General features: G+C 32.3%; 1 protein-coding gene across 2 annotated transcripts; it reads right to left on the minus strand.

Moving 5' to 3' along the window:
• Nucleotides 1-2,118: 2,118 nt before the first annotated feature.
• LOC148277859 (pancreatic lipase-related protein 2-like) lies at nucleotides 2,119-18,610 on the minus strand. Of its 2 annotated transcripts, none has more exons than XM_088232280.1 (7): nucleotides 18,452-18,610; nucleotides 16,730-16,820; nucleotides 14,860-15,109; nucleotides 10,800-10,951; nucleotides 7,583-7,803; nucleotides 5,826-5,997; nucleotides 2,119-3,029 (listed from the first exon to the last, which is right to left on the minus strand). In XM_088232280.1, the coding sequence occupies exons 2-7, from the start codon at nucleotides 16,807-16,809 to the stop codon at nucleotides 2,960-2,962; spliced, it is 945 nt and encodes a 314-aa protein (XP_088088406.1). In that variant the 5' UTR covers nucleotides 16,810-16,820; nucleotides 18,452-18,610; the 3' UTR covers nucleotides 2,119-2,959. The 2 variants fall into 2 exon arrangements, with proteins under 2 accessions (XP_088088406.1, XP_088088405.1); XM_088232279.1 differs by lacking the exon at nucleotides 18,452-18,610 and adding an exon at nucleotides 17,648-17,799.
• Between the last annotated feature and the right edge of the window lie 3,360 nt (nucleotides 18,611-21,970).

The following is a 21,970-nucleotide window of genomic DNA, read 5'->3' on the forward strand; positions in this document are numbered from 1 at the left end:
AATTCATTTATTGGACGAACATGTAAAAAACATAATGGGCTTAATATTAATGTAAACATTTTTGAATGGATATGCCATAATGCAGAAAATTTCTTCATAGAGTTGATTATTTGGGATAGTTGCTGAATGCATATCTTGGGTGGTTTACAATATGTAGATGTAACGCATGTAATGTATATGTTTGTGTATGTTTCATATTATATTATTTTGCCACAGGAGCACAACCCGATTCCAAGTGATTTGATACCAAGATGTACTGGAGAGACAAAATAAATTATAAAAATGAATTTTCTTCAAATTGCAATATACACGTGGACAATTGTCGAGTACTGGGAAAGAACAGTATTGTATTGTCCACATGTAAACGGCTTTTAAGCGTGTACAAATCTATTGAGACAAGTGACGCCTTTAACAAGATTAATAGATATATCAAGGAGAATAGAGAATGAGGTTCAAACCCCAATCTACCCCAACTTGATTCCTATTTTCAAATAGTGAGTTAATTAGAAATCGTTGAAAATTACCCAAAAAGTGTAATATTTGAGTAAAGAAGAAAAAACCCTTTTTAATAATTTACCTTCATGTGTATAGGCAAAATGGCGAAAATAATTTATTTACAGATTAACTAACATACAGGGTGTTCATTAAACCCTATCACATCCGAAGCCACGATGATCAGTATAAGCAAGAAGACATATTGGCAAATAAAAATAATTTTTTAAAACTAATAAAATTCTAAAAAATAAAACATCCAAATAGGTAAATGGTTGCTTACTTCTGCAAGGGAGAAACAAGGAGGGGGGAGTCTGATACGCCGACAACCACTCTGCCACGCTCCCCTCGCTTCTCCCCTGCAGAATTAAGCAACCATTTGTTTTTTTTAATATTCTTTTTTCAAAAATTTTCTTTGCTCTTAATATTTTTTTCAATATTCTAATATATCTTCTTGCTCATACTGATCATCATGGTTACAGATATGACAGGGTTTAAAGAACACCTGCATATCGTTTTTCCTTCCCATTACAAATTATCAGGTTCCTATTTGATTACAAAATTTAAGTCATAGAATTAAAAAAAACATAATTGATTGATTTAAATCATGCAACTTGATAAGGCTTCTACAATTATACTGATTACCTTCATTGATTTCCTACAATAGTTTCGGTATCCATTATATGCGTTTGATTCCCGACATGGTTGACATGAAATATTTATTTTAAAATTGTGTTTTTGCACTAGAATATTTCATAGTCCCTGGACTGCCACCTGAAATATAAGACTGAACATCTTACCATATAATTTTATTTTATTATGTAAAAACAACAAAGATACATACTAGAAAACATACAATTTGAAAGCATTCGTCGATACAATTTTACATGCATATATATCTTCAATCATAGAATTAAACAAAATTGATTTATTTTTGCATATTTTTAAATATATTTTTATACAGGATATAATGCAAAAAAAAATAAGTTTATGTGTGTACTTATTAAATAAGATTTATTTCTAAGAGATTATTCGCAAAAGCCGAGAGAGTATCATGAAATATGTCAATTTTATTGTTTTGGCAGTATATATTATATTCCCGACACATGCGGGCCATAGGTGTGTATGTAGCATTATTTGAAAACAAAGGCAGTTTAAATATTTCCCGATGTCTGAGTGTTCTCAATCCCGCATTTATTTGTATTTTATTAAGGAGGTTAGTATCTACTTTGTAGTTTAATATTTTATACAGAAATTTAATATCGAAAACAACGCTGCGTTTCATCAGAGAATTAAAATTAAAAAGAGTTAGAAGTTGCTCGTAATTTGAATTTGAACGTGGGTTAGAAATTCGGAACTTATACAAAAGGTACTTTAAGAACTTTTTTTGAACAGATTCTATTGAATGTATATGATTTTGATATTGCGGACTTCATACGCATGAGGCATACTCAAGATTACTGCGAATCAAACTCATATATATTTTTAAAGGGTAATGAAAAATGATCAAATACACTGCTGTTTGTGTACCGATACGGTGCCCCATGCACCATTAGTCACGAAAAGGGAATAATGATAATGATACATATAAGTAAATCAACTCATGTCATGGACAAAAACAAAATATTATATTGTAAACCTTTATTCAATAAAAAATACAAACGAAAATACGAACAGTTCAGGTTACACTTACCAAAAAAAGAAAGGCTCTTGCATTTGGCAAGCATTACTAAATAATTAAATTATTTTCAAGGAAATCAAGTAAAAGATGAATTATTTAATAAAATATAATAAAATTAACTGATACGTGAATACATAACACGAAATATAATAAAATCATTATTTACACTAAAATTCCACATTATTTTGAAGCACGTCGACAAAATAAAATATTATTTAAAGTTAAAAGCTTAAAATTTACAAATATTCATACCCCTTGTTATAATTCCTTAATCAATGGGAGGATACACCTCCAACACATTTTCTTTAAATATAATAAAATTAGCCACCAAAAAAAACAATTTGTTTTGTCATAATTTAACTCTATCAAACATAATACTATGAACAATCTTGCTTATATTTTTATAACATATTTTTAAAACGTTTTTTATAATCATTAAATAAATCTTCATACAATACGAAACTAAGTGCTATGTTGTAGTACATAATGACGAATGCTTAAAAATGATGCATACATTCGGTACAAAGAATTATTATTTATTTAAAAAATACCTATATTTTTTTATACTTAATTATTTTTACACAAAAACATGATACATATTTTTTATCCCTGGTTTTCAATTCTTGTTCATCAAATCTTCAAAAAAAATAGATCTAGGTTTTGATTAAAACATAGTTTTCAAACCCTTTGAACGTTCACTTTATCAAATAGCTACACGAACTAGCTTGGCAAATAAATATACCCGATGTAAAAATGTCATACTTTATTATAAACTGGTTAACAGATTCATTTGAGTTCGTTCCCTCGCCCGTACGGCGAATTCATATTTGTTGAAACGAAGTAATCACCTTTGGAGCTAAAACATTAAAATAAAATTAAAATAATACGTAAAATTTTAATTTATAATTAAAACAGTTAAATACCAAATTATTTTGATAAACACAAAACTTTCTGAAAGAGCAAGGCGTGTTGAGATTTTAAATGTCATGCGTCTTTTTTGTCTGCGTTTGTATGTTCCTGATAATTACCTAAGACAGCGTCAGCATAGATTGTTTAATATTCCGATATTCAGGACCAACCTGCCTATAGCTATGCCTGTTGGAAGGGCTACCGCTATGCAGAACAGCATTGCTCTGGATATTGATCTGTTCCATGCATCCGAAGGGGTTTTCCGGAGCAGGATTCTCCTACTACTTTGACATGAGTCTCTTTCGTGTATTTTTTTTTCTTTTTTATAATATGTACGTGTTGAATGAATGTTTGTAATGTATATGTTATATATTTTTTAAATTAATTGAATTGAACAATGTTTGATTATGTCCAAATGCTTGCAGACTGGCTGGATTTCTTCCTTAGGGAGTTGTTCATATTTAAATTTATTTCAACAGAGAGGGAAATTTTTTTGAGAAGGGAATATGGAAGTCTAGGCATTATGGAAGTCTAGGCATTTACAGGGCTTATGACCTGTCATTGGCTGGTTTAAGTGGCCACTTTACACACTGTGTACCATTCACCATTCTGCCCATGTTTGAACATCCACATTTCCTCAACTATTCCATCTGTTGACTTTTGTGAAGTAAAAGAGCTGAAACCTTTATCACGTGGGTGAGATTCATCCGGCTGAACCAAATCACCTACTAGGCAACGCCTGAAAACAATTTTCCAATTTTTATACTTCTTCTTTTACCAGGTAGTAATTCAACTATGTTTAATTATGTCCAAATGCTTGCCGACTGGCTGGATTTCCTCCCTAGGGAGTTGTTCATATTTAAATTTATTTCAACAGAGAGGGAAAATTTTTTGAGAAGGGAATATGGAAGTTTAGGCATTTACATGGCTTATGACCTATCATTGGCTGGTTTAAATGCCTAGACTTCCATATTCCCTTCTCAAAAATTTTTCCCTCTCAGTTAAAATAATTTTTCTTTAATTGAATTTAATTTATTGCATTGGTACCTACTTTAATAGTAAAAGAATATTAGTTTTATACTTTAGTTGCCATACCGGAAATTATGAAATATATGAGAGTAAAAACACATTTTGTAAATAGATTACAAACTCCACCGAGATTCGAATCCGAATCCTTATGTACTGTCGGCAAACGCACGAAGCGTAGGGGAACACGGGCTACAGTAGATCACTTTTTTTTAAACCTCCGTAGCTCTGAAGTGTTTTGCCAAAGAATGTTTTCTTTGATATAAACAAAAGAAGCATTCGTAGTCTTCAAAGTAATGGTTTCGGTTTGCCATTTATAGCTTTTTTATGTATTGGTTTTAAACAATCGACCCACTATGCCCCAAAAGTGGGCCACAGTGGATCAATCTTAAGGTTACATCGGATCAGATTCTAATTCATTGAATTATGGTATTAAAATAAAATACAAGGTATTAATTTAAACAATTAACTAAATAAATATAAATTCTCAATTTGACAGGCTTTGAAAATAAAAAAACTCATTTTCTATTTCGAGTTTACTTGGGGTATCGGTTGCAATAATGGACATCCTTTTCCCTGTTGATGCTCTTCCCCTTTTTCTTGGACCTGCTTTTGGCAATCCACAAAACTGTGACTTACAACTCTTTATTTGTATGAAATAAAAGCGATCCTCTGTAACCCAAGATGAAATGATTAACTGTATCCCAATTTTAGTTTTCGTAAATAAAAAAATATTGAAAATAGCAAGCTTCTCTCGCAAAAAACTCAAATAAACATTGACTAATAAAGGAAAAAATCAAACTTTTAAAATTTCCCATCCATATCAAACATAATTTAACTAGACTTAAAAAATTTTTTTCGTCGTAACGTATCGACCGAAGCGTCGCTGCATGTCCTCCGGCTCTGATATCGTGAGGGTAACTAATGTGGCGAAAAGCGGTATGAAAAATTATGAACTAAAAAAATATTGTGTATGTGGGTGCAATGCACACGAAGCTATTGCAAACGATATACTGTGACTCGTGATCCACTGTTACCCATGCTCCTCTACTCTATATATCTAAAATAATAAAAAATCTCATAATGTCAGTCGGATGAAATAAACGAACATATGATGGAAAAAGAGAAGCGATGGCTTTAAAACCAATACCAAGAATTAAATCCATAAGATGACCAATACACCAAACAGTGACCAGTACACACTAATGAATATATTCCTGAGCTGGTAATCCTTCTGGGCCTTTTAAAAGCCATAACCACGCTTGACTAATTTACAAGGCATCATAATATCAATGTACTGAATTCGGCATGTTGTCTGATCGTCGGCAGTTCATGTCAGAATTGCAGGATGCGATCCTGACTTGTAAGGATGCACATGATTTGACTGCCGAAAGAGAGGTCTAGAGGCTCTTTTTAGACAGAATATGCTTCAGCTAGGGCTAGGTAGTAAACATGGAATGATCAAAATGATGATTGTATTCCGTTACATTGCTACGATGATTGCTTGTAATAAAAAGTAAGTATAATCTATTTGTATGAATAATGATTGATAAACGATTGGTAATTTTAGAAGACAATATGATTTTTATTTTCAATAATTACCTACTGTCGTTTATATTTGGCAGATTCAAACCCAATTATTATTTTTTTCGTTGAAACTCGCCGTCTCGTTTCCATAATTTATTAATGTTTACGATTTAATCAATATTCAACGTACTTAACGTCAGCATCTATTCCCATGTAAGTGGTACTTGTGTCTTCAATGGTATTGTTGTCAACCGGTTTAAACCAAACGTCAGATACTGGGGATATTCTAAACGCTTTAAATGTTTCTGGATATATCACAGATTCAGCCCAGTACTCCCACGATCTATGGTGACTGCAAAACCCTAAACAAATCAATTCAATAGATTAATGGGGTCCAGAGATATCAACACAATGACATTTTAAAAACCCTTCAAATGTCCGGACGTCTATAATATTTCCATATAGCTGTCTGTAACTGTTTAAATACTTATTTTTGAACAAATTAAGTGGGACTGTTTCGCCCAGGTTTTTTTTTAATTTAATTTTTTGTAGGTAATATGAATTGAACATTAGCGGGTTTGTTGCCTAACTGAAATTTCTTCAAAATAACCAATAAAACAAAAGTGTTATTCATGTCATTTGAGCTTCAAAAAGTATTCAATAAAAGAAAAAAGTCTAAAAACATACGAAATAGAAATAACATATTTTTTTTATAAATTACTTTAAATCAAGACTAAATACTTAATGGAAAAGGGGAATAAAGATGTAAGAGAAAATGGGGATAGATTTAAAAAAGAAAGGAGATGTTTCTTCAGACAAGATTTAAGAAGAGACACTGTAGAAACATATTTGATGGTGGATGGAAGATAATTCCACAGTCCTTAGTATTAAGAGTATTAAGAGGCCGCTTTGAGAATTATAACTAAGAAGTATATAGGAGCGTTAGGACTATAAAGTTGAGTGAACAGAAATTAGTAAGTCTAATTTTCAGCCATTTCAGCTGCCTATGATAATCAAAAATCGTTTGTCCATGTTGACAGGCTATTTAGCGTATTAGATATGACGTCTATTGCGTCACTGGTGCCTTCAGCGGTGCTATTCTGAACCTCTCTCGCGGTGGTAGAAAACACTTTTATCTCGCGTATTTACATACAAAATACAGGAGATAAAAGTGATTTCTGAGGCAGCGAGAGCGTTTGGGATATCACCCCAGGTCTGCAATGAAGATATAGTTGTAAATCATCCGCATAGAGATAATTTACAGGTCTTATTTTATATACATAACTAGCAGACCCGACAAACGTTGTCCTGCCCAAACGTTGGCTTGCCTGCTATTATCTTGGAAAAATACTTTTCATCTTGGTAATTATTGTTTGTGATTAAATTCCAAAACTAAAAATTGTTGTTATTCAAAAAGTATTGAATTTAAGTAGGTAGTTGTTTATTTTTGAATTCCAAAACATAAAATAAATATTTTTTTCAAATATGGCATTCTTTTTGCAAACGTCAAACTCTGGTCGTTACACCAACAAAAGAGTGTACTTATGTAGGAATACGATTTTTAAAAATGTATTGAATTTAATATTATTTTGGTGTCATCAAAAATCCAATAAAAAGAAATGAATGGGTACAAATTATAAGGAATTTAAGGAAAGAATCTGATTGAAATTCACAAAAAACAACTGCTATTTGTAAACATTCAAAAACAAACTTTTTTTTGCAAATGCAACCCTGGTAGATCGATGAATAAAACATTTATGCTCCTAACTTCTTTTTTACATATCAGATTGAAAATTTTAATATCTACGAACATGCACAGCACGAAGATCTATATTTCTCTGAAAACCGCATGTAAATCGGTTAAGCCGCTTAGGAGGAGTACGGTGACATCACACGTACAGAGGAATTATATATGTAAAGATGAAAAGAAGTAATCGTTTCTCTTACCCACGTAATGCTTTTGAAAAATCAAATCTTCCGAACAGCCAGGTTGCTTGAAGCCCCCATTGGGCCAGAAGTCTGCATCTCCGTTGTGTGTGTGCGTTCCATATGTGGCGGCATCCGTGTGGATGACGTCGACAAACTCCGCGTCATCTCCACTCAGGTGCGTAGTTCGTAAAGCCACCGGAGTATCGAACCCGGGACCCGCGGGATCCAGAGCGCTAATCCTTTTGCAAAGGCGAAAATATAAAAATTTCGAAGTTCAGTGTTTTCTTTATTATTTTTTTGTTATCAGACCATTAAACTAATCCATTTTTTTTTAAATTGTATGTATCGTATTGTCAGCGCTATAATCTTTTAATGTTTTGTATTTCCGCGTGTGACGCCTTAAGTTATCTTCCGCTTCTGCCCGGTCAGTCTGCCTATTGGTCTGCTGACGGTAAGTAAACCGGAAATCTTCCGCAACTCTTGACAACTCGGACTAGTGACGTAATTCAAAGTAAATCGTTTTATTCAAATATATTATTTTTTTGTCGTACATTATAACGAAATTTTGACACATAATGTAACGCGCGCAAGAACACATCTATTGTATCCAATTTCCCGTAGGGTTGAAGTTCCTAATTTCTGTTAGAATGACGCAAAGTGACGTTTCTCAAAAGAAAGTCGGTAGACAAAGACTGCCTCCCAGTTAAAACATGAAGTTTTTATTGCACGCCACAACAGCACCAAACACTGTAGGCCATTTTGGACATAATATTGAACGTAGTTTTGCAAAAAGCAGCCAGTTCACAATTTTTAAAAATTGAGATATTGGTGTTATCAGGTGCAGTAAGGTCAATTCTAAGTTCTGCAAAAAACAGCCAAACCTCTTTTATATAAAAAAAACTGTAATAATCACCTTCTGAAAATAGTATCGATCACGAAAACGACATTTCTCAATTTGCTGAAAACACCCACAACACAAGAAAAATCTTATGGTACTTTAAAAATAATTAAAACTGGTGAAATAGATAATTAAATTTTTTGTAATATAAAAAAAAACTAATGTATTCATTGCTTAACATTTGTCAAAGTCAAAAACATTTCAACTGTTGTGTAGATGTGAGTATTGACTCTTTTCATAAAAGTGCTATTATCTCAGTTTCACTTTTCTTTAGCTGGCTGCTTTCCACATAACTACGTTCTATTGATCTCCAGGCTTCTTCGTCAGCTGCTGACTCTTGCGTGTCCATCCAAGTTAGGTCCGCATCCCGTAGTTCTGCTTAAACTGCCGAAGAACTATTGGCAGAGAATGACTTTTTTTTAAATGTGTAAGTTGCATTATTTTTTAAGTTTCTTTTAATGTACAAGTTTTATGTTTACTTCAAAGAGAAAGTTATTTATTTGTTTACTTCAAACATGTTATATTAAATTTACAACAATGAATAGTTGATGTGTTTATAATACGTAAGGATCGAGTGGGATGTTTCGGCTCTGACCTGTTTTAGGCTGTGGCCTGTTTGTGGATGACTAGAACGTCGAGAATATGGTAACTCATTATATGAAGTAGGCAAGCGTGGTTAACCGTTCCGTGCCTGAGGGGGGTATCTAGGGTCCCCCAGGTAGCATATTTATTCAATACCTTTTTTGTTAATAATAACATTGATTTAATTTTTTGCATAATCCTACCACATAATGTTAAAAATGAATCGAAAATATTGAAATATTTTTTAGCCGAATTATTTCAATAATAATTCACATTTGTATTTGCTTTCCTCCCTCGCAAACAGCAAATATCACAATGAGGAACTTCAGCCCTACGCGAAATTGGATACAAAAAATATTCTCTATTTTTGTGAAAATGTCGGCCGCGTGGTGTAGTGGTCAGCGCGTTAGCCTACCATACAAGAGGTCTCGGGTTTGATTCCCGACATGGTTGACTTGAAATATTTATTTAAAGGGGTGTTTTTACACTAGAATATTTCATAGTCCCTGGACTGATACCTGAAGCGTAAGACTGATAATCTTATCTTTATGTAACAAAAGTGATCAAAATACACTGCGATAGATGTACATATGCAGTGCCCTATGCATCAATGGGTACGGAAAGGGAATGATGATGATGAAATATTTTCTTACGCGCGGTAAAATTGTAACATTAAATTGTATGGCAAGATTTCTTGAAAATGTACGAAAAAAATTATAAAAAAATATTTTAATAATAACGCACTACTTTGATCGACGTCACTGGTTCATATTAACCAACCAATGATATGAGATCTGTGAAGGATATCTGGTTGGCTTACCGTAAACGAACCAATTGGAAGAACTAACAGAGAACAACCTCTGACGTCACACGCGGAGTTATTTCAGAAATACAAAACTTTAAAAAATTATAGCACTGATAATACGATATATATAAAAGAATTCGGCATAGATTTATAGTCTATTAATATATATAAAAAAAAAAAAAGACACTCAACTTCCTCATTAATTTACTCCACAGTTTAGTAATCTTTGATACTTCGGTTAGTTCGCACGTGCGCCTCTTTACTCCCAATCCCCCGCCGAACCGACCCGCTAACTGGTGGCGTGACAAGACAGACCTCTTGCATGGTAGGCAAATGCGATGACCACTACACCACAAGGCCGATTTGGCTTAGTCAATATCCTATCGAAATGTTTGTTTATTTAAATAAAAATCCTAACAAGGAAAATCCAGTATTTACTTAGTAAATTTTATTTTGTTATATTTGTCCAAAGATACGAGAAAAAATTTAAAGCTTAATAAAAGTTGATTTTTCTTCAAAATGAGACGCTTAAAACAACTGTTGATGCAACCCCTGTTGCCCATGCTGATAATCATACAAAAAATATTTAACGTTTGCTTGTGCTTGCAAATGTCTGTAATTTTATTAAAGTATTGTAGAATAAGTTTTTCATTGATCCCTCAGTATTTGATGCCTTCGTTTCCTAAGTTCGTTCGTATTCCATATAACGATTTCATTATAATGCTATCAAAATCGTATTTCGGTCTCGATTTGGCAACATAAGAAAAAACACTTTGTGAAACTGCATTTTAATACTGACTACACAATGAATCCCAGTGACTAGGAAAGACATATTTTTCTTTTTAATGCATTGATTTTAAGTACCTATTCATCATTTTCTAGGCGTTTTACACTACGTCGACAAACACAACAATTCTTTAAATTTTGAATCAACCCAGTAAATAACATACCTTGGAAGCTTGATTCCATGTTCTGCCAAAGATTTTCCCAGCATTCCGGATATCTGACCTCCGAGTGAATGTCCTACCACGTTGAACGTCTCCAAGTCTATACCGTTCCCAAACAAACTTGTTCTTAATACACGAGCAGTTTCATTAGCAACCTAAAAAAATATTTATTGAATATTGATGGTATTATAAAACTGTTTACATCGCACAAACGTTGATTATTAAGAATTAGCCGGTCGTAAGTCAAATTTCAAAAGTGACGTTAAAAATACCAAAAAATCATTTAGTCGAAGAAATGTCACAGTAATAAAAATTTACCATCCTCACTCGCGCACCTTTCACGCGCGCACAGTTAGTTGAAACTTGGTCGGCTCACGAAGTGCAGATCGTCATTGTTCTCAGCGCTCCGTGTAAACATTTAAATAAAGATACATTTTGTGATCACTTGTTAAGGAGAGAAATGATATGTGAGGTGAAGGAAAAAAGATTACACCAGAATATAAAATATTGAATAAAACAGTTCGTAGAAACATAAGGAAAGATGTGGCAAAGTACAAGGAAAGTGTGGTCAATGACATTATGAAGAACAGTGGAGGAACTAAAATTTTACAGAAAAAATTTAGCATTGGCAGAAAACAAATAACGACGTTGTGTAAAGGGGATGGTAGTGAAAGTAGGAACAGATCCGAAACACTAAATATAGCAAAAGAGTTCTACGAAAAACTTTATACCTCACAAATACCTGAGAGTGAGAACCAAATCCAAAAGATTGGAATTAAAAATATCGGATCAGAAGATATTCCTGATATAACATGGGAAGAAGTCCAACATGCCATGAGACAGATGAAGAACACAAAAACCCCTGGCTCTGATAGTATAGCTATCGAAACCATAAAATGTGGGAGAGAAATACTACAACAAGCAGTTGTGACTCTATTAAACAAATGTCTGGAAAAAGAACGTATACCAGAAGAATGGAACAACGCAACGATCATTCTCCTTCACGAAAAAAGTGACCATGGGAAGTTGGAAAATTATCGACCTATTAGTTTGTTATCTCACTTGTTCAAGCTGTTTATAAAAATAATCAATAATAGACTCTTTAATGAACTAGACGCATACCAACCGGTAGAACAGGCAAGATTTAGGAGAGGTTACAGCACGAACGATCATATACAGACCCTGAAAAATATCATCCAGAAATATAATGAATAAAATATGTCACTACAACTAGCATTCATTGATTTTGAGAAAGCTTTTGATTCTGTAGGGCAGTAATTAAAGGTTTAGATAATTGTAGAGTGGATCACAGATACTCAGAACTCCTAAAAAACTTTTACAATAATGCCAACTCTATTGTACAGCTCCATGAACCAAGCGAAAAGTTTCGCATAAGAAGAGGAGTAAGACAGGGTGATACAATATCCCCAAAATTATTTACACTAACTCTGGAAGATGTCTTCAAAACTCTGGACTGGATCGACAAGAGTATTAACATCAAGAGTGAACTTATTAGCAATGTCAGATTCGCATATGATATAGTCCTATTTGCTAAAGATGAGAAAGAACTCAAAAACATGATAAACGAAGTAAATACAGCATCCTTGAAAATAGGCTTGAAAATGAATGCTTCAAAAACTAAAGTAATGAGTGATGCAAACCAAACATGTAACATCTTAGTAAATGGACAAATCATTAAAAAGGTTGACAGTTATATATACCTAAGACACGAAATAAAGCTCGGGAAAGATAATCAAGAGGTCGAAATAGAAAGAAGGCGAGGTTTAGCATGGGCCGCCTTTGGTAAGCTCTCATATATCCTAAAATCTCCGAAGTATTTACATTGTTTAAAGAAAAAACTTTTCGATGCTTGTGTTCTCCCTGTACTGACATATGGCTGTGAAACTTTTGTGTTCACGAAAAAAATTTTACACAAATTATCAGTGACACAGAGAGCCATGGAAAGGAGAATGCTGGGTATTTCGTTGAGAGACAGAAAAACCAATACATGGATTAGAACGAGAACAAAGATTAGCGATGTGGTCCATAGGGCTGCCAACCAGAAATGGAGCTGGGCCGGTCATAAAGCCAGAATCACGGACTCTAGGTGGACCAAAAAAGTCCTGGAATGGCGACCGAGAACGGGTAGAAGAAGTGTCGGCAGGCCTCAGACAAGGTGGTCTGATGACATAAGACGAGTAGCAGGAAGTGGTTGGATGCGGTTGGCTCAGGATACAGAAATATGGAGACTAAAGGGGGAGGCCTATGTTCAACATTGGACAAGAGACGGCTGATGATGATGATGATGATGACATTTTGTGATGTCCACCTACCTTTAAAAAAATATTGTAATGGATTCGAATAATTCAGATAATAATTTATGTCTTGATACCTTTCCACTGTTTTTTTATATTTTTTTAAATTTAAATCTTAAAGTAGGGCACACATATCATACATATTGTTATGTGTGTTCTAATAATAACATTGCAAATATATTTAATTTATAAATTGTTTATCACATATGTCTTGACCATTATTTTAAATTTTGATATGTTTTTTTCTTCATAAATATTTTTTTCCATTTCGTAATACTTTTTAATTGCTTTAAATAAAATTGAATTTTGTGACTTTGCCTTTTTCCTAAATGGAAGTCTAATTTTGTTTTTTTCTCTAGTATTGTGATCGTGTTCATGCTGGTTCCGATCAATTTTTTTCCAAAATTCTGTTTTTTATTAGAATTTATAATTTTATGAACAAATATTATTGTATTGTAAAATATTCTTTGTTTTATACTATTTGTAGAACTTCATAAAAATGTTGTTTTGTAATGATGTTTTTATTTTAATTTTCATGTTTATAAGACATTTTGTTATATTATCGCGTAATGTTTGTTATTGTGCTGTAAACTTCATACATAAGGCTAAATAATAACATAAAATTTGAGTGCGGATAGCTGCGGATGGCCAAGTTATAGGTTTTTTTTAGGGTGACATAAAAAAAACAATTTTTATTATTATATTCAAAGCATTAACTTTGTGGTCCAACATTTTAATATTATGTTAATAAAATTTGTATAAAACCACTCACCGACTTATCTGTCTACCGGTTTCGAGGCGTAACCCGTCTCTTCGTCAGGACAACAACACTACACCAACATGCAAATACCACTACACACCTTCACCATAGTAGATATGCAAAAATATAAAATCGACATGCAGGTTAGACACATGCTTCACTACGCCACCACCGAGGGTTAATGACCTATAAGTCATTAATATTAAAACAATTTTTGTTTAAAATGTAATGAACTGTGATTTTATTTTATTTTAGGTAAACCTAGTACCTCGAGTACAAAAACAGTGAGCCGTAAATATCTTTACGATGAAATACAACAGCAATATTTGCCTAATTTGTATGAAAAAAGTAAATACATATGTGGAAAATCACCTTTTGTCAAGTGACGGTGATACATCAGATAATTTACGCACCTAAAAACAAAGATTTGCGTTCCTTTAAAACACTAATATAAGAAAAATTGGTCTAAATCGCATAGAAAAGAAGCATTATTTCTCAAAACCAATGAAGCTCGGTTAGAAAATATAAACAAAGGCCATGCCTTTGTTGGATTTTTTGTTTACTAGTCTTACTGATAATATGTATTTCATCGCTATGTAATTATTCTTTATTTTTTGAATACTCTATTTAACCTTTTATGTATATTGTAAAAAAACAAAAAATTATAATGAAAAATAAAAAAGGTATTTTCAAAAATACATAGTAATTTAACAAATGAAAATAATTTTTTTAATGATCCCGGGAGAATCCAGGCCAGTAATACTCTCTATATATATGTATATTTTATTTATTCTGGATTTACTTATTTACATAACGTGATTTTAAATGTACATTATTTTAAAATGTCAACATTTGTCATTTTTTTCAGACAATTAACTTATAGGTGCCGGATATTACAAGACACATAAGTACTTTGGTAAACGTGTAGAAATTATAAACATACTAATTATAAGATATTATATTTAAATGCAATATTTTTTAAACTCACCTTGGGACAGTTAGGAACCGAATTGAAATAATACGGTGGGTGGTTCATATTAGACCAATCGAGAAAGAAGAAGTTTATATCTTTCCTGTGAAAATAAGCCCTGGCAACCGTTTTAGTACTGTTAGATAAAGGGGTTTCTGTATAGCCGTGGATGTACAGCGTGTTAGAGCCATTTTTATTATACTCCGGGGTACCTAACATCAAGTACCAGTCTCTTAAATAACCTTCTCTATAATCACAAAGTGTGGGACTGAAAAATGACATTACATATTAGAACAAAACTCTTTAAGGTCTACTAGGAAAAGAAAATGTTTCATATGAAAATCCACCATGAATTTTATTTTGCACCACAACAAGCCAAGAAACCCATTTACAGTGGTGAATTACAGCATAGAACACCCAGGCTTGAGAAAAATCAAAATCAATTTTTGTGTTGTCACCGGGAATCGAACCCAGAAAGAATCTTCGGTGAATGAATCAAGCGTCTTCACCGCTACACAACGGAGGCCGCCACGATCTTAATAAAAAAGAGCTTATCATTGGTTCGATTTTTTAAATGCAAGTCGTTGTATTTTTCCAAATAATATGCACTCCAATTTTCTTCTAAAAAAGCCATTGTAAATATTACGATATTTTTTCGGCGTCTCAGTCGACGAAAGATTATTACTGTCTTCGTTCACATTCCAACCCTAAAGATGCATAAAGCACTACACTGTATCAATCATTGTTTATACTAAGACTGTATGATTTACTTAATAAATAAATAAAATGATCAGTCATACGCTTCAGGTGATTGTCCACATTTTTAAATAAATGTTTCATATAGACCATTTCAGGAATCAAACCTGAAACCTCTTGCATGGTAAGCAAACGCATTGACCATAAGACCACGAGGCGGACAACGAAGGATTAAACTTTTAAAATATATATTAATTATATTCAGGTGCAGTTCGTTAGACGGTCAACTGTGAAACTGGCGTCGCGGGTTCGATTCCTGCCAGTTGTCAGAAAAAAATCCAAGAAAGATTTTTTTCTCAATTGGTCTGGATGTTGTGGTGTATTTTCCATTACCTCATTCCATATTCCCTCTTTCCTACCTGCGAAAAGCCTCATAATAGAGGTTTAGCGGGTTATTCATTTAGAAACTGTTCAAAAATGTATCTTAAAAATAATGCTTCACAAAAATCGCACTTTTCCCTCTTTCCAATTATTCCAAGAAACTAAACTTTTAGATAGAACACAAATATATTGTTTTCAATGTATAAAATATATATTTAAGAACCAAAATATATTGACAAGTAATTCAAATAGATCAAGTCAAAGAAGGAATCGTGTGTTAGAAATACCACATTGTAAAACGAGGCTAGCACAGAAACATGCATATTTTATAGACCCAAAAAAAAAATATTATTATTTTTACTGATAATATTTCATTGATCCTAAACTTTCAAAATTTTCCTTTTTTTTAAAAAACACACTATCCCGGATTCAAACTAAAGATATTAACACTTTTTTTCTATGATATATTTTGTTGTCCTGGAATATTTTAATGTTTTTTTTTTTTAATATTTTTTAAATACTATAAAATAAAAAAGTATTTTATGATCCTTTACAGGATATTTTCTTTTCTCTTTCTTGTATTACACAAAAATATCATACCTGTCTATTTATTCATAAACATTTCTTGTATACTTCCTTTGTGGGATATTTTTGTTTACTATTTTTACTGTTAATATGTATTTCATTGCCATGTAATTATTATTTATTTTTGTTTACTCTGTTTTACCTCTTATGCATATTGTGAAAAAAACAAAAAAAATATATTTAAAAAAATATATGTTTTTTTAATTATTTTAAAAAATCCACTTACCCGTAATAAAATCTTATAAAAATATCATTTACTGCATTTTCTCGTTGAATATTAGAATCCTGTTCCTCTGTTACGTTCATTCCTCCATAATCTGAAATATAACTTATTTAATTAAGTTAAATAAATCCTTAATCAATTTCAATGCATTTAAAAAGTATATATTCCTATGTTCAACGTTCCACTTAACACTAATGTTGAGAAATGAGTAGTATTAACACATTGACAGTCGTTTACATGTGGACAATACAATAGACAATATGACAATATTGTCTTATCCCAGCTCCGTGAACAGCCTCGACCACGCAGGACAGAACACTGTGACAATACGAAAATTTGGCCACAGTTCTCTCGTGAGCGCTGCGAAAATGAATACTTGATGGCGTTTATTACGAGCGAATTCACGTAAAATATTATTTATTCTATACCACGATGTATTGGAATTGTTTTTTTGAATTTGTACAATCGCAAATCATAAATTTGTTTAATATTTACATTGAATACTGTCGCGCACGTAAAATTATTATTTAGTTCTTTTTTTTTTAAAGAAATATTTGCGTTCTTATGATTTATTCAAATAATCCATTTTGAGGGCCATTTTCAACGAGTTGTAAATAACTCACTATTAGAAAATGGAATCGAATTGGGGTAGAGCGGGATTCGAACCACAGACCTTTGGTCAGTGAGTCCGAGACACTAGCCACAGGACCACAACCCGATTTTCATCTAGCACTAATCGAAGTCGTTTATAAAATATATTTGTAAAAAGGTCCCCCGAACATCACATTCAATGTGCATCCATGTTTTTCACTAAAGCATATGTTTTAAATAAATATGTTTCAGTAATTAAAGCCTGTACTGCGTGATATCCAATATTTTTCATCTTAAACTTTGGAATTAAAACATTGTTATTCTACGCACCATAACATGAGGTTACTGCTAACACTTCAATTAAGAAAATTCTATTTGAAATAATTAAAATTAAACACAATTTTTTTATAAATGCAGTTATAGAATTCATTATTGATAGTTGTATGTCGTCTTAACTCTTACACGATGAAACGAACAATAACTCAGATATTATGTGTTTACTTTTGTTAACCTACATTTAACACATTCCTCATCCTTTACAAAACGGATATTATAGAATATTAATGATAAAAAATATTTGAAATTGTACTGAAACCGGTATGGTGCGAAGTAATGTTATATAATGTTCCCATGCTAATTAAATGCAATTCTTACAAACAATTATATGTGATAAGACACAAAGCAAAGAGGTAAGTTTCGTATGTACATATTATAATTAATTATAAATATTTACACCATTATAATAATAAATAATATAATAATAAAGCCCCAGGGACGCGCAATGATTTTTTAAGCGGGCAAGTTGTGTATTTTGATCATACCTATGTATTTTTAGAATAAAATGTAGTTAAATAACATGACGAATACGTACAATACCTCCATAAACCTATCTTGAAGAAGTAAGTGTCTTTATTCGACTCTGCAGGCTAGACGTACATCGGGTTCTTTATTTCTTTGCTAAATGAGGTGGTGTCCTGAGGTTCCATCGAGTATAATCTCATGAACGATCATGTATTTTACTGAAATACTCGTTCTTTTAACTAGTGTTTGAGGATCTAGTGGGATAGTAAACTGTGGCGTTATATAGGAACTACTTCGCATTTACTTTGTAAAAAGGAATTTACAGAAACTTACCTTGGGAAAAACTAGAGTATCGACAGAAAGCTGTTGCACTTGGCTTGGACAGTGCTCGGTGTTTTGTGTCTTGATTTTAATAGTGACCCAAATACTGTCACCATGTGCGGTACCATCTCCTGTGATAAATGAAAATTCGCTTCGTCTCATTAAGAATTACGTCTCCACCTGCAAACGTTCTTAGCTGAAAATTAAACAACGCATAAAAAAAGTTAGGCACGTTTAGGAGCGTTTCATTATCACATAGATAGCAAACTTTAAACGCGAGGATTCGTATGAGCTCGTAGCCAACCTGCTGACTTTTCCTGAATCAAAAGCATGTAAGATTGTTAAATTAAACTTGTTGGGTGGGTTTATTCACTATAAGTTTCTCGTAATTCCCGTGAAAATGTTATCTTAAGTTTATTTCCATTGAACACTGAATGTTGAAGTTTTGAAACTGGGATTGTTTTTGTTCATAAATACATAACTACGACTGATTGTGAGATAATGTACTAAATTACATAATGTGTTGGCAATTACTGTAAACTATGTAATATATTGAAGCCACTTGTCCAACAGTCAGTGAAATTATATTGAAGAATGATGTTACAATTGTTCGCTCTTATAACAAACATAACAAATGTATTATTACCACACGAAAGGCCGGACACTCCAGGTATGTGAAAATCATGAAATTTCTACATCAGATTACCTTGCTGAGATAACAACTCACAACTCAAATAAACGTGTATTTAAAAAAAACTTAAAGAGCGTCTAAATCTTAGCAAACAAGAACGAAGAAATTCAATTCTACGGGAAATTATATTTATAAAAAATATTTTCTGGCGGTAAAATTTAGTACATTTAAATGAACGGCGAAGTTTCTCGAAAATGTTTGAAAAAAATAATAAAAACGGCTTTTATGAAAATAAAATACTTGAAAACGTCACAGGTTCATGTGAACAATCACCAATCAATTATAGCGTTGTTACGTGATAGATTTCCGGTTTCCAGGTGGCCATTTTTTAACGTTTAATGTATTTTGACAGGTACGGAGTTTTACTTTCAAATGTCAGCACAATATTTTTATTTTTTTATATTTTATCACTTTATATACATAAACAGTTTATATACATATAAGGGCGCACCAACGACAACTCGTGACGTCACGGTCGGAGTAATTTCAAAATTGTAGACAATACGATACAAAAAAGTATGTAGTAGATCCATATATTTTTTTAAATTTTGTCTTAGTTTGATAGTCTATAAACAAATCTTTTTTTTAAACAACTTTTCTTCCTCATTTTGATAGTAATATAATTTTGTTTTAAAACATGTTGGTACCTGTACGATACCTCAATGAAATAAAATAATGGAATATCGAAATCGGGGCACTGTCTGATTTTTTTCAATTAAAAAATAACCTAACTGAACTTTCTCATGATACTTATACTTCTTAATGCGTATTATCAAATAGATACTTCCATATTCGTTAGATAAATTAACCTCCTAAATCAATATGGTTGTAATAAGTAAAAATATGTCATATTAAAACATCAAAAGTATATAATAGTATATGTTGACTATTTACATATTATAACAAAGTACGTACATTGATCAAATAATAATGTTTACGCTGCACTAAAATTGAACAGATTGTAAATTTTGCGTGAGCGTTTTATTTTTTATTGAAAAAAGAGACATTGAGGGGATCCGTGAGGTGGGGACGAGGTGTTGGCCTCTGTCCATACTCCATAAATCCTCCTCCCCCATTTTTTTTTTGTTTGGATTCCTTAGAAATAATTTCGTTCACTTTCCACTATTCGCAGCCGACAGACTCGAGGACTCTGTATCAGCTTTGGGTGGATTTCGGCCTTTTGGATCCCCATGCAATATTTATTTGTTTCTGTAGCTCAATCACAGATAACTGTCAACGTGCTTAAAAACATACTAAACATTTGAGCGATCACAATGAATAATAATGAACATGTTTAAGTTAACGCAGTCATAAGTCCACGCGTGTGTAATCTCTAAGTCAACGCTCGTGTCGTTTTGTTTTTTGTTTTCCTCGTAAATAAATACAGTTCATTGGCGAAAAATCCGCTTTTACTTTTAAAAAATAATACAATATTTTACATTTGCAAAAAAGTAAGGAGTGTCTAATACAAAAAAGTGAAAATTAAATTACAATTACTATTGCGACTGCTTTAGTCATTTGGCATTTGGCTTACCAACCGCCGGCTAAATGCACTAAATAGCATGATAAATAATAAATAAATAAATTAATAAAAATAGCAGATTTGGAATATTTTCCACATTAACACCGGTGAAATTCAAAAATGTGATTGCGCATCAGGATTATACGTCGCGAAAAGGAAATATTTTGACATTTAATATTAGGTGTTTACGGATGTTGCATTGTGATCGCGAATACGATTAACAACCATGGTGAGAAATTGTTATCACGTCGCTTATTAGCACGTCGATAGTTATGTGTGATTGAGCTACTGGACTGGCACCTGAAGTGTACGACGCGCCCCTGAGGTGATTTTCACAAAAATGGCGCTATATAAATTATCCAAACATTATTATTATTATATTATCACCTAAAAAAATTATCCATATACGCTGCACCACAAGGTGCGGATAGGTTAAATGACTAAAATGAAGATTCCTCATAAAGGTTCTCTGTCTCTGTCAAAAATAAGTACCTACATATTTCAGTGCATTTGGTATTTATTCAGTTCTCAGTAACTACACATTATACAAATATTCACTAGTACGTATCTATATGTTATCGTTGTATATCTTAACTCTTTGTATGAGTACCACTTAACTCAATTCCATACCCAGTAGTAAAAACGCAATTCAACTAACCAACAAACCAACTAATACCACATTTCCCCTTTCTGATTAGCAAAAGATAAGATACTTATCTACTCGGGCACAAAGCACGAGTGAATTCGTCGAGCGCCAAAATCATTAAATATGAATAAAATGGAATATACTCGTATATATATATTTATATGGAAATATGTAGAACCGGATATAAATAAAGAATAAAGACATAGAAATACATATATATATAGGTATAGATATCGAAATAGATATAAATATAGATAAAGACATATTAAGAAATAAGGCTTTTTTTTTTTTTTTTAGAAAAAAGAAATATTTGCGTTCTTATAATTTACCCAAATATTTAATTTTGAGGGCCATTCTCAACGAGTTCTAAATAACTCACTATTAGAAAATGGAATCAAGTTGGGGTAGAGTGGGATTCGAACCACGGACCTTTGGTCTGTGAGTCCGAGACACTAGCCACGGGACCACAACCCGGCTTTATGCCTATTATGTACACATTTCGATTTTGAATTTGAGTATTCCTGTTTTGTATATTTTTTTTATCTTATAATTGCGATATCTTGTGCTTATTTTTTATAAAAGTTTTCTAAATATTATTCTTAAAAAAATGTATTTTCTTGCTCCTCATAACTATGAGTGAACTTAACTAAGTTAGTAATCATTATTGTACAA

Source organism: Micrasema longulum, unplaced genomic scaffold (genome assembly GCF_059751315.1).
Source record: "Micrasema longulum isolate JH-2025_06_02 unplaced genomic scaffold, ASM5975131v1 h1tg000965l, whole genome shotgun sequence".
NCBI lineage: Eukaryota > Metazoa > Arthropoda > Insecta > Trichoptera > Brachycentridae > Micrasema > Micrasema longulum.